Below are 13,908 nucleotides of genomic sequence, written 5' to 3'. Positions count from 1 at the left end.
CAGATTGTTAGGAGCCTGTTAGGGCTTTCGCTCAGCAGGGTTGCAGCTGCTGTGGTCTGAATACACTTGTAGTAATCTTTCACCAGAAATGAAGATTCCCTCGAAACCTTTTCCATACATGGTGTGGTTTCTTGGAGACAATGAGATAAATTGATGCGTAAAGTAAAATAATAGATGAGAAAGGGCTTCGATGGCGTGGGAAATGCCTGAAAATATAACCTGTTATAATAATGCTAATTAAGTTGCTTGTCCCCTCCTGGAACTTCTGGATCTGAGGACGCAAACCTGGGCTGAGCACTAAGTGAGGGTAGTTCTTGCCTAGCTCCATGGCTTTTAAACTTTCTTATTTGTGCCTCACTGAAAAGCCATTCAATTATTCAAGTATTCTGTGGGAGCTCAAAATTTCTTATTACCTTGTCTGAGCACATTACCTGCCCACAACCTGGCATCTCAGAACTAGAAGGAACCTTAGAGACCAGAGAGGTCAGGCGACTTGCTCAGGTTCACACAGGGAAGTAGAGCCATAATTTGTACTGCAACCCAGGTCTCCCACAGTGGGGTTTCTCTTTCTCTTACATAACCTGTGATGTTGAGAAAGAAAAAATCTGCCCGCTCGCACGCGTGCACGCACACATGCACACGTGCACACCCCCCCCCCAACACACACCAGTGCCCTGTTCCTATGGCTCTAAGAACACCAAATCCACCACTGGGTTTCCTGAAGTTGCCTCCCCTGCCTCAAAATTGCCTCAGTTGTCCCCCCAAGACCGGCTCTTACCAGAGTGTCTCAGACTGGAGGACTGCAGTCACCTTTGGTCTTCCCATTGTGTTTCTCTCCTTCCCTCTCTCTTCCTTGCCCTTCAGCAAGATTTCTAGAAAGCCTGACCCGCACTCCAACACACGCCTGCTATGACATGGATCATCCACCCTCCTGTCCTTAGGATGCTCTTTGGGGCTGCTTTTAGCCGTCATTGGAAATTGAAGGCTGTGATCCATGGAGAAGTGCGGGGTCCCGCCCCATCCGGAGTTTCAAGAAATTCTCCTAAGTCTCTAATTTTGCCTATCCCCCGCTCTCCCCTACACCACCAGCAGCTTAATTTGTCTCGACATTTTGCTTGCCCTCATCCTCAGTCAGGGCCACTCAGTAATTTAAAAGCCCTTGCAGTTTCCATCTGAGTTTGCATATTTGGAAATGGGCTTTTTGATAAGGGTGGGACACAGATCCCAAGAGCATCCCATGGCACACTCTCCAAAGTTGCTGTAGAAAGGTGGGCATTTGGGGAGAAAGTGCCTCCAGCTACACCCAAACCATCTAGGACTCTGTCCACCTTCTGGGCTCCAGCATCTCCCTAGGAAAGACTCTGCAGGCACCTTTCAAAACAGGGCTCCCACCAGCCAGGCTTCCCCTCAGCCGTACAGGAATCCAGGTAGTCTCAGGGTCTAGTCGTGGCAGCCCGGGAGCCCAACAGCCCCCCCAGTGCCCCTCTTGGCCTTCTCGGTTGCCCCTTTCTGTCAGAGGGGCGGGTCCAGCCGAGGCGGCTGCGAGCCGGGCCCGTGTGCCCACCCGCGTGCCCTGCCACCCACCTGTGGAAGAAGAGCAGGATGGAGAGCATGGTTTGGTCGATGTTGCGGTTGCAGATGCCCTCGTTGATCAGGTAGCAGGGGTCCCGCAGCACGGGCTCTAGCGAATCCTGCCGCATTATGCTGTTGAGCTTGTCGGTGTTGAGGTTCTCAAAGATCAGCTTCTCCTGCAGCTTCTGAAAGTTGCTCACGGTGGGGCTGCCCGGGTTGTTGTCCCCGCTGCTGTCGCGCTGGAGCCTGCTCCGGTGGGCCAGGGCCAGGCAGCAGTTGCAGCAGTCGAGGCCGACAGGTGAGCGGCAGTCGGGCTTGGGCTGGGCCATATTCTCCGCCTCGGGGGACGCCTGGCCCGCGAGGTCAGGGGCGGCCGGCAGGTGCGCGCCCGCCGGGCCGGCCTGAGGAGACTCCAGGGTGTCTGGGAAAGACAAGCTGTGAGGAGAAGAGTTGGAAATGAGCGCCGAGAGCCGGCCACCCTCGGCTCGGCCCCCTTCTGGCTGCGCCGCTCGGGGTGCGAATAGAAACAGCTGGACAAACAGCTCTGAGCGGATCCTTCGGGCTCACTTCCTCCTCTTCCTCCTCCTCTCCCACCCCGTCCTCCTCCTCTCCCACCCCGTCCTCCTCTCCGGGCCAGGGCCGCCCCCCTGAGGTGCCACACGCGGCCCCAGAGCCGTCCCAAGTTTCCCAAGTGTAAGCGGGGGCCCGGGGCGGACCTGTGGTAGCAGGAAGGGCGGGCGGCGGGGTAGAGGGAGAGCCGGGGCGCGCCCTCGCTCCCTCCCTCCCGGGTTCCCTCCCTCCCTCCCCGGCTCGCGGACTCGCCAGATCTCGGGCTCCCCGGGGCTGCGCCGGCGGAGCGGCATCAGGAGTCCAGCGCGTGTGAGCCAGCGAGCGAGCCGCGCGTCCGGGAGTCGGCGCGGGGCCGTGACTGCACGCAAATGACCCGTGAGACGCCGCGGCGGCCCCCCGCGTGCTCCCAGGAGCCGGCGCGGTCCTGCCCCCGCCCCCAGCCCCGCCCCACCCCCCGCACCCGCACGGCTGCCCGCACCCTCGCCCGAGCCGCCGGGATCCCGGCCCAGCTCTCCCTCCCTGAGCGCGCTCCGCGGCGCCCAAGCTCGGGCTCCCTCGCCGCTTCTGGCGCATCTTCGGCCAGAAATCTCTGAGAGCCGCCGCGCGGGGCGGCCTCGCCACCCCGGTCTCGAGCTCGGCGGGCGGGCCAATGTGCCTGGTCCCACCGCGGACGGGTGCCCCTACAGGAGAGACGCCGCCTTCGAGAAGCGGGGTGGCGGTGGTGGGGGTGGGGTGCAGAGAGAGCGGTGGCCCCTGAGGAGAGCCTGAGGGCGCCGGGCACGCCTCGGGAGGACCCAAGACGGGCCTGGAACAAAACTCACAGAAGCACACTCAACTGCTCCTTGGTCTCGGTCCCTTTCTTATCCCTTCACTCATCTTCCCCTTTCCTCCCACTTGCTCTCTCCTGTCTCCCCTGAGCCCCAGCGGAGGCGGTCTCTGAGCTCGCTTCAGGGAGTGCCAGCCCCTCAGCGGGCTTCCCGCCGCCCCTGTTCCCTCGCTCTCTCAATCCCCCATCCCCCAGCCTGCCTTCTCTTGGCCCTTCTCCCATTCTTTCTCTCAGTTTTCCTCTTTATTTACTCCTTTCTGCTCTTTCCTTTCTTTCTCGCCGCTTTTTTTTTTTTTTTGCGGTACGCGGACCTCTCACTGTTGTGGCCTCTCCCGTTGCGTAGCACACGCTCCGGACGCGCAGGCTCAGCGGCCATGGCTAACGGTCCCAGCCGCTCCGCGGCACATGTGTTCTTCTCGGTCCGCGGCACATGTGTTCTTCTCGAACCCGTATCCCCTGCATCGGCAGGCGGACTCTCAACCACTGCGCCACCAGGGAAGCCCGCGCCCTTTTTTATTCCTTTTCTGGATTCATTTTCTTTATTTCCTCATTTCACCCCTTTCCTCCCCGATTCCTCTTTCTCTCGCCTTGGTTTCTTTCTTCCCCTTCCTTTCCCTCATTTTATTTCCCCCTCGCTTCCCTCACCTCTGCACCTCCTCCTTCTCCCTAGTTTTGTCCCATCCTCCTCTCTTCACTTAATTTCCCCGATTTTTCCAAACTTCGTCTCCCCTCCCTTTTCCGATCCCCACCTGCCACCTTAGGTGATCTCTGTCCTTACCCTTTCAAGGTGGGCATGTAAATTGATACCGCCACTATGGAGAAATGGATACATACCAATAAATTGGTACATACCACTATGGTATGGAGATTCCTTAAGAAACTAAAAATAGTACTACCTTATGACCCAGCAATCCCACTACTGGGCATATACCCTGAGAAAACCATAATTCAAAAAGAGTCATGTATCACAATGTTCATTGCAGCTGTATTTACAATAGCCAGGACATGTAAGCAACCTAAATGTCCATCGACAGCTGAATAGATAAACAAGATGTGGCACATATATACAATGGAATATTACTCAGCCATAAAAAACACAATTGCGTCATTTGTAGAGATGTGGATGAATCTAGAGACTGTCATACAGAGTGAAGTAAGTCAGAGAGAGAAAAGCAAATATCGTATATTAACGCATATAGGTGGAACCTAGAAAAATGGTACAGATGAACCGGTTTTCAGGGCCGATATAGAGACACAGATGCAGAGAACAAACGTATGGACACCAAGGGGGGAAAGTAGCAGGGAGGTGTTGGTAGGGGGAGGATGAATTGGTAGATTGGGATTGACATATATACACTAATATGTATAAAATGGATAACTAATAAGAACCTGCTGTATAAAAAATTTAAAAAAGAGTATAGGGCAATTGTGTCCAATAGAAATATGAGAATCACATATATAAATTTTAATTTTCATATAGCCATATTTTTAAAGTTAATTTTAATAATGTTTGAATAATGTAATTGAAAAACATCAATCTAATAGCCCTGTATCAAACTCTAAAGTTTGATAACAGAGAGAATATACTTTCTTTTCAGTTACTCAGAGAACTTTTACTAAAATTAATTTGTATAAGACTACAGAGAAAAGCTCAAAAAATTCTAGAAAGTAGAGGAAGAATAGCATAGCGGTTAGCCTGTCTTGGGTAGATCCCACCTCCAGCTTTGGCCAGCTGACCATGGGCAGTTTTCCCTTGAACTTCCTCTTTTCAAAATATCACCAATTAGAACAAGAACAGGCCATAATGCTCCAGCAATGTCCTGGTGGCCCCTGTGGCAGCTAACAGTCAATTAATGCTTCAGTTGCAAGGAGGTCTCTTAAGAGGGAAGGTGGAGGGCAGGGGTAGAAGCCAGGATGGCCACGGTAGCTGGGAGCTTTGCAGAGGTTGGTGGGAGAGGGGGGGTAGGGGAGGAGGCAGGTGGCTCCAGGCAGCCGCTATTCACCAACCATTATGGATATATCTCAACATTTTAACAACTGGTGCAGCTTTATTATAACAATGTGAATGAATAACTAAAAAAAAAAAAAGAGGTGCAGTGATTGGATGTTCATGGGCACTGGGCGTGGGGGAGGGGGGCATCTCATGAAACTTTGACCTGAGGGGTTCTTGACCCTGAGGAGAAGGTGCCTCTGGAGCTGAGCTGAGGTGAAAGGGCAGACTTGAGCGTGGCAGGCTGATGCCCTGGGTCAAACCCCAGCTTTGTGAGATGTAGGGATGCGCTGGGTGGGTAAGTGGTAGGGTTCTGGGGTGTCTCCGAACTTGGAGACTTGGAATACTTTGAATGCATAGGATTCAATAATCATTGGTTCCTGAAAAATATTTAAAATATTCATGATGTTCAGTTTTCACTCAAAACTCAAATGGATTTCAGTTTCAGTCAGCACTCCCCACCCCACTTCTTTCACAAGCCCATGGCCCTTGCAATAGAGCAGTATATACTGCCATCTTGTGTTCAAGACTTCAAACATTTCCTGCCTGAGTCAGGTCTTGCAGAGACACTGAATTCCACTAGTGGAATTCCATTTGCCTGCTAGTGGAATTCACACTGCACTGGTCCTGAGAGCCAGAGGAAAGAGGAGGTGGTTCCTGTACACTAAAAGGGCTTCATGGCCAGACTGACACCAGCCGGGGCAGAGCCACCCTCTTCTAGTGGCGCTCCACTTGCCTGACTCCCTGTAGCTTGGGCTTTCATAGATTTGACATTCCCTCTGTATGCCACGAGGATCACCCCCATGATTAGGAGCAAAGGACAGCCAGTAAACTCCTGTTTCCAAGGCTCTTGGGTCTTATATGGGGCCCAGCAATTTCCGGAAATGGAAGGAGGGCCATACTCTCTCTGCTGTAGGACCCAGAAAACCAAAATCAAGCTGTACCCCTGCTTCCTGACAGGATCCCAAGATAAGACATGAAAGAGGTGTTGGGAGGTCACTGACCAGTCCAGCAAAGCTGAGTGTATGCTGTGTTCTCACAGACTACTGAAGATTGTTTGTTCTCTCAAAACCCAATCCTTTAGATGCGTTAATTTCCCCTTTTCTTCTTCTTCGCTTTTTTTTTAATGTTCTTGGGTAAAAGCCAGAAGAGGTAGTAGAATATGAAATTTCATATGCATTGTGTAGACTTATAGCCTACTAAATTGTTTTTAATTACAGTGTTTATGATTTCCCTCTTGTTTATGATTATTTTATGTTAAACATTATAACAAAATATATTAGCTCCGTAAATGTTTATTTAAGTTGTGTTTTGAGACCTGCTGGGGCCTGTTGCTTCTACACTTGCCTGAGTCCTCTTATCTTTGTGCATAACCTTGGGACGAGGCCCTGGTGGAAGTATTTCCTTCTTGGCATTTGGCACCATTAAACTCCAGATTTTGTCCCCTTGACATTTCTCTTGTTGTAGTCTTTGCTCGCAAGCAGTATTGTTAATAATTCAGTACAGCTTCGCATACTATATCCAGGCTGATCAAGAGCAAATATAACTTAGAAAGAGGAAAATCTAGATAGTTCAGATATAGAGTTCAGAAAGCTGTTGTGTGTTTGCATACAAGTCCAGCTTGTATTGACATATAGCATACCTCCGCGGGAAGGCTGACTGGGCAGGGCCTCCTTGACTCCTCTCTGTGAAGCCTTGCTTTGCTCACATATATTGTGTTGGATGGAGAGACTCCAAGTAGCAAAACGTTCTTACATAAACCCAGCAAGCAGAAGGGGACCCCACTTGCAGACAGAGCTGGTGGCTTTCTGGGTGGAGTAGAAAGGGGAGAAAAGGGACAACTCCTTCTCAGATGGAGTCATCAACAGTCACATACCCTCCACTTGCCCTGTGCCAAGTATGGGGTTAGTGGGGATTCAGAGGTAGATAAGACACAGCCCAAGCCCCCAAAGAACTCATGGTCTAGTTGGCAAAACAGATACGTAAACAGACAAAAACAGCACAAACGGGAAGTGATGATGGAGGCCTGGTGTGTGTGTGGGGAGCACCGCTGTGGGAGTGTGAAGGAGGGAAGGGCAATCTACATGGAAAGAGGAGAGAACAGAGGCCTGGAGGTGAGAGCAGGGTGTATGTTGGGGGCTGCCTGTGGATTACAAAGAAAGTTGGTGTTACTGGAGAGTAAGATGTGAGAGATGGAACAATGAGAGTCAAGGCTAGAAAGGGATTTCAGGACCAGGTCTCAGGGGACCTTGTGTGAAGCATTAAGGAAATCCTCCCGCTTCACAAGTTTGCCACACATTTAGCAATTATTAAGAAAAGGAATAGATATTACTTATTGAGGTCATGCTATGTGCTGGGCACTTTACATATATCATCTCATTTAATCCCCACAACAATCCTATGAAGTAGGTACTATGATTCCAGTGATGATCTGGGCTTGGGAAAGTTAAAGAAGCTCTCATGTCACATAAGTAGTAAGTAGTGGCATTTGAATTTGAACCTACCCCTTTCCGACTTCAAAGCTTATGCCTTTAACCATTAGGTGACTTTTTAGTGATGGTTTATTATACATTTACAAAGTATAACATCTGTTTTAAGAAGATTGCATACTGCGAAAAAAGTGCAATCAATGATTTATTAACAAATATATATATATATATATATATATATATGACCACAATCTTCTTTTTTTAATTTTTCAAAAATTTTATACAATTTAAAAAGTTACTTTCCATTTACAGTTATTACAAATTATTGGCTATATTCCCTGTGTTGTACAATACATCCTTGAGCCTATCTTACACCTAGTAGTTTGTACCTCACACCCCCCACCCCTATATTGCCCCTTCCCCTCACTGGTAACCACTAGTTTGTTCTCTATATCTGTGAGTCTGCTTCTTTTCTGTTATATTCACTAGTTTGTCGTATTTTTTAGATTCCACAAATAAGTGATATCAACCAGTGTTTGTCTTTCTCTGTCTGACTTATTTCACTTAGCGCAATGCCCTCCAAGTCCAACCACGTTGCTGCAAATAGCAAAATTTCGTTCTTATTAATGGCTGAGTAGTAGTCCATTGTGTGTGTGTGTATGTATACACATATATACACACATACATATGTGTGTATATATGTATATATACCACATCTTCTTTATGCATTCATCTGTTGATGGAGATTTAGTTTGCTTCCATATCTTGGCAATTGTAAATAATGCTGCTGTGAACATTGGGGTGCATGTATCCTTTCGAATTAGTGTTTTTGTTTTTCTCAGATGTATACCGGGGAGTGAAATTGCTGAATCATACGGTATCTATTTTTAGTTTTTTGAGAAACCTCCATAGTGTTCTCCACAGCGACTGCACCAATTTACATTCCCATGAACAGTGTACAAGGGTTTCCTTTTCTCCACATCCTCGGCAACATTGGCTATTTGTGTTCTTTTTGATGCTAGCCATTCTGACAGGTATGAGGTGATCTCTCATCATAGTTTTGATTTGCATTTCCCTGATGATTAGTGATGTTTAACATCTTTTCATGTACCTGTTGGCCATTTCCATTTCCTCTTTGGAAAAATGTCTATATGGGTCTTCTGCCCTGACCAATATATTTAAAGACTTTTATTTGTACTGTGGAGAGCCAGGAAGGAAATTGATAAGTCTGGTATAATAATTAATATTATAATAGCTGATGGACTTCCCTGGTGGCGCAGTGGTTAAGAATGCACCTGCCAGTGCAAGGGACACGGGTTTGATCCCTGGTCCGGGAAGATCCCACATGCCGCGGAGCAACTGGGCCCGTGCGCCACAGCTACTGAGCCTGCGGTCTTGAGCCCACGCTCTTGAGCCCGCGAGCCACAGCTAATGAGCCCATGTGCCACAACTACTGAAGTCCACATGCCTAGAGCCGGTGCTCCACAACAGGAGAAGCCATCGCAATAACAGGCCCGCACACTGCAACGAAACTAGAGAAAGCCCGTGCACAGCAATGAAGACCCAGTGCAGCCAAAAATAAATAAATAAATATTTAAAAAATATTATAATAGCTGAATTTTTTATTACTACCATGTGCCAGGCACTGTGCCAAGTGCTTTACATGGCATTATCCAATTTAGTTATCACAACAACCCTGTGAGATACTATCATCATCTCCACTTAAAAGATGAAGAAACCAAGGCACTGAGAGGTTATATAGCATATCTAGAGAATAGGAAGCTGCCGTCTAAGCACTTACAGTCTAATTAAGTTCAAGTCAAGGCATACAGTAGTTTTTAGATAAGTCCATTTCCCTACCATCAATATTTAATTTTGTTAAACTTTCTTAATGGGACAAAGCAGATTATCTTTCCTGAAACTTTCACAATTGTTCACAGATTTGTAGACTGCTATATTTGGTAAGGGTTTAAAACCTTCTAGATCAGGGCTTCTATTTTTTTTGATGATTAAAAGATAAGGTTATATCTTTATTTAGTTGATCTGGACCTATAGTTAAACCATTTAAGAATTGTCCCGTGAAGGATTAAATCAATTTACATTGGGAAGAACCAATTATACAGACAAAAAAACAAATAATCTCAGTATCATGCATGCAATCTCTGAATCAGTTTTTAAAAAAAAAAAAAAAACATATTATGAAACGGTAAGCAGTACACATTCAAAATATGTTTCTGTAAAGATTTTTTTTGGACTTACTATTTTATAATGTAATGTTTTTTCTTTCTTTTCATTTAAAATTTCTTTGGAAGCACAAAGAATAAATATAAACATAATATACAATATATGTATATAATATGTAAGTATAATATACATAAAATAAGAGGAAATAAATTAGCAATTATTTCACCTTCTAGAAAATTGTGTTGTTTTTTTTCCTATTTGTCTCTATGCATTTATACACATTTTTTGCATAATTATGGTTAGAACAAAGATCTAATTTGGTACACAGTTTTTCACTTAATATAAACATTTTTATGTAGTTTTATACAGTTCATAATTATAATTTTAAATGGCTATATAATATATTCTTTTTTTTTGCATGTTCATATTAGCTTTATTATTTTCTACCTGCCAGCATCATTTACACAACTCTTTTTTTAAGTTCTTTTTTTTCACACACACACATTGTATTTTATTTTTACAAGAGATAAATAAACTGACACCAAGCATTGTAAAAGCATGACCACAACAAAAGCAACAATGATTGCAATTACCAAACACGAAACACACTCATACTATGTCATAATATTGACATTCAGTCCAGTAATCCTCCACTGTAAGAGCTCCTTTACTTTGCAGTGAAAATTGATTTGTATATTTTTTGCCTCTGAGTCCTTGTAGGATTTTTTTTTCAAACAGAAAGTCACAAAAATTATAATCATCCTCATCAGTTCACTCAGTCCCATGTAATTCATTTTTTTTTTCATCTTGATCTTTGTTAGCACATTTATGAATTCATCAGTTTTCCATTAGAGTTCTGAAAATGCTTATTCATTCAGTTCAGCAGTATAGTCAGTTTCCAGAAACCTGTACTTGTCAGAGTCTTTTCCATGAATTCCTTGAAGATGAAACGCTTTTATAGGAACATTTTTGCAAAGGCATCAGAGTACACCCAGAACTGTCTGTAAATGACAAAAGACTTAAAAATGACCACGGTTAAAGATTTGATGAAAGTTCATAATAATGCAATTGACAAGGAAATTTAGTTATTTCTGAGAGATATATTTTAAAATAATAACTAGAATTATGACTTATAACATTATACCAGAACATATAAGATTTTTAGAAATTTCATGTAATGTCTGAAACATTTATATTAACATATTTCCATACAAATAACCCAAAGAAAGTTTAGTTGTTTTTTTGTTTGTTTTTTTATACTGCAGGTTCTTATTAATCATCAATTTTATACACATCAGTGTATACATGTCAATCCCAATCGCCCAATTCAGCACACCACCATCCCCACCCCACCGCAGTTTTCCCCCCTTGGTGTCCATACATTTGTTCTCTACATCTGTGTCTCTACCTCTGCCCTGCAAACTGGTTCATCTGTACCATTTTTCTAGGTTCCACATACATGCGTTAATATGTGATGTTTGTTTTTCTCTTTCTGACTTACTTCACTCTGTATGACAGTCTCTAGGTTCATCCACGTCTCAACAAATGACTCAATTTTGTTCCTTTTTATGGCTGAGTAATATTCCATTGTATATATGTACCACGTCTTCTTTAGCCATTCATCTGTCGATGGGCATTTAGGTTGCTTCCATGACCTGGCTATTGTAAATAGTGCTGCAATGAACATTGGGGTGCATGTGTCTTTTTGAATTATGCTTTTCTTTGGGTATATGTCCAGTAGTGGGATTGCTGGGTCATATGGTAATTCTATTTTTAGTTTTTTAAGGAACCTCCATACTGTTCTCCATAGTGGCTGTATCAATTTACATTCCCACCAACAGTGCAAGAGGGTTCCCTTTTCTCCACACCCTCTCCAGCATTTGTTGTTTGTAGATGTTTTGATGATGCCCATTCTAACTGGCGTGAGGTGATACCTCATTGTCGTTTTGATTTGCATTTCTCTAATAATTAGTTGATGTTGAGCAGCTTTTCATGTGCTTCTTGGCCATCTGTATGTCTTCTTTGGAGAAATGTCTTTTTAGGTCTTCTGCCCATTTTTGGATTGGGCTGTTTGTTTCTTTAATATTGAGCTGCATGAGCTCTTTATATATTTTGGAGATTAATCCTTTGTCCGTTGATTCATTTGCAAATACTTTCTCCCATTCTGAGGGTTGTCTTTTCATCTTGTTTATGGTTTCCTTTGCTGTGCAGAAGCTTTGAAGTTTCATTAGGTCCCATTTGTTTATTTTTGTTTTTATTTCCATTACTCTAGGAGATGGATCAAAAAAGATCTTGATGTGATTTATGTCAAAGAGTGTTCTTCCTATGTTTTCCTCTAAGAGTTTTAGAGTGTCCGGTCTTACATTTAGGTCATTAATCCATTTTGAGTTTATTTTTGTGTGTGGTGTTAGGGAGTGTTCTAATTTCATTCTTTTACATGTAGCTGTCCAGTTTTCCCAGCACCACTTATTGAAGAGCCTGTCTTTTCTCCACTGTATATCTTTGCCTCCTTTGTCATAGATTAGTTGACCATAGGTGCGTGGGTTTATCTCTGGGCTTTCTATCTTGTTCCATTGTAGATCAGGGCTCTTAACCTTTTTTTGTGCCAAGGATCCCTTTGACAATATATAATAAAGCCCATGGATGTCTTCTCAGAACAATGTTTTTAGATACACAGAATACAATACGTAGGATTACAAAGGAAGTAAATTATATTGAAATGTACTTATCAAAATACTAAAAATGGAAAATTGTCATACAGTTATATAAGTGCTTGTTATTAATGTAAGTAGCAAGATATGGATGCAGCTCTGATAACCATGGTAACTTCAAAGTAATGATGAGTGTAAAAATATTTAAAGACATCGGTAATAACAGTAATGTGACATAAAACTGTGATTTCTACTGATGACAAAGTCACAGGTACTGCTAATACTACTGTGATCTGTTCTCTGCATTTATAATGGAAGGAAATCTAAATTTCAGTTAGAGGTTGGTGAAAATACAGATGTAATACTTTTCCCTTGAAGTTCATTTATCCCCTGATTTTTTAAGAGTTCCTGTTCTAGACCAACCACCTTATAATATTAATAACAACAGCTAACATGAATGAGCCTTTACTATATGCAAGGCACGGTGCTAAGGGCTTTACAACCATTTTCCATTTATTCTTCCTAGCAAGCCTATGAGGTAGCCTTGTTTTACAGCTCTCCGAGAGATGGAATTAATTTTCCAAGGTTACACAGCTGGCAAGTGGAAGAGAACGACAGAAATTTATTTTCTCACAGTTCTGGAAACTAGAAGTCTGAAATCAAGGTGTTGGCGGGGTTGTTTTCTTCCGAGGCCTCTCTCTTTGCCTTGTAGATGGCTATCTTCTCCCCTGGTCTTCACCTGGTCATCCCTCTGTACATGTCTATATCCAAACATCCTCCTTTTTTTTTTCTTTTTTGGCGGTACGCGGGCCTCTCACCGCTGCGGCCCCTCCCGTTGTGGAGCACAGGCTCCAGATGCGCAGGCTCAGCGGCCATGGCTCACGGGCCCACCCGCTCCGCAGCACGTGGGATCCTCCCGTACCGGGGCATGAACCCGTGTCCCCCGCATCGGCAGGCGGACTCTCAACAACTGCGCCACCAGGGAAGCCCCAAACATCCTCCTTTTATAAGGATACCAGTCATATTGAATTAAGGCTCACCATAATGATCTTGTTTTAACTTAATTACCTCTTTAAAGATCCCGTCTCCAAATATAGTCACATTCTGAGGTATAGGGGGGATTAGGATTTCAACATAGGGATTTTGAGGAGGAACGTAATATCACCCACAACAGATCCCAATTGTAAGGATTCAGATTCAGTAGTTCCGGCGTGGGGACCAGGGATCTATAATTTTAAAAGGTCCCCAGGTGATTCTCATAGACAGCCAGGGTTGGGTTCCCAGCCACAGATTTTCTTAGCACAGTGCTTGGACATGGTAGATGCTCCATAAATATTTGTTGATTGACCAAGTGGTGATGCCTGAATTGATCCTTGAAGGATGAACTGGGAAGGCTGAGCCCATTTTCTAGTGCTGAGTTGAGATAGTAGATATACAATACTTAGTGCCTAGCACATAGTGAGAGCTCAATAATTGTTTATATATTATTTTACCTGACCCTTTCAAACAAACTTGAAAGACAACCTGTGTTTGCACTGAGGCATAAATGAGATAATGCATGTAAAGTACTTAAGATAGTACCTGGTACGTAATAAGTGCACAGGAAAAGGTGGCAGTGGATAGTGTTGGTGGTGGTGGTTTTATTATTTTTAGGTTCTACTGGACTGAGATGGAATCGTCTATCTC

The 13,908-nt window shown here is 44.4% G+C and overlaps 1 protein-coding gene across 4 annotated transcripts in view; it reads right to left on the bottom strand.

Annotated features, from left to right (window-relative positions):
* Positions 1-2,979, bottom strand: part of TSC22D3 (TSC22 domain family member 3) — a 58,610-nt gene extending 55,631 nt beyond the window's left edge. The window contains exons 1-2 of one of the 4 annotated variants that reach the window (XM_060087764.1): positions 2,964-2,979; positions 1,585-2,007 (exon numbers count right to left, since the gene is read on the bottom strand). In XM_060087764.1, coding sequence (XP_059943747.1) covers positions 1,585-1,901 — 317 coding nt within the window. In that variant the 5' untranslated portion in view covers positions 1,902-2,007; positions 2,964-2,979. Of the gene's footprint in view, positions 1-1,584; positions 2,008-2,288; positions 2,307-2,394; positions 2,549-2,620; positions 2,767-2,963 lie in introns of those variants that run through there. The other 3 variants (XM_060087759.1, XM_060087760.1, XM_060087763.1) reach the window with 3 other exon arrangements.
* Between the last annotated feature and the right edge of the window lie 10,929 nt (positions 2,980-13,908).

The sequence above is a fragment of the Mesoplodon densirostris genome, chromosome X, assembly GCF_025265405.1.
Source record: "Mesoplodon densirostris isolate mMesDen1 chromosome X, mMesDen1 primary haplotype, whole genome shotgun sequence".
In the NCBI taxonomy this organism is placed as follows: domain Eukaryota; kingdom Metazoa; phylum Chordata; class Mammalia; order Artiodactyla; family Ziphiidae; genus Mesoplodon; species Mesoplodon densirostris.
This window is presented reverse-complemented; position numbering and strand designations above follow the sequence as displayed.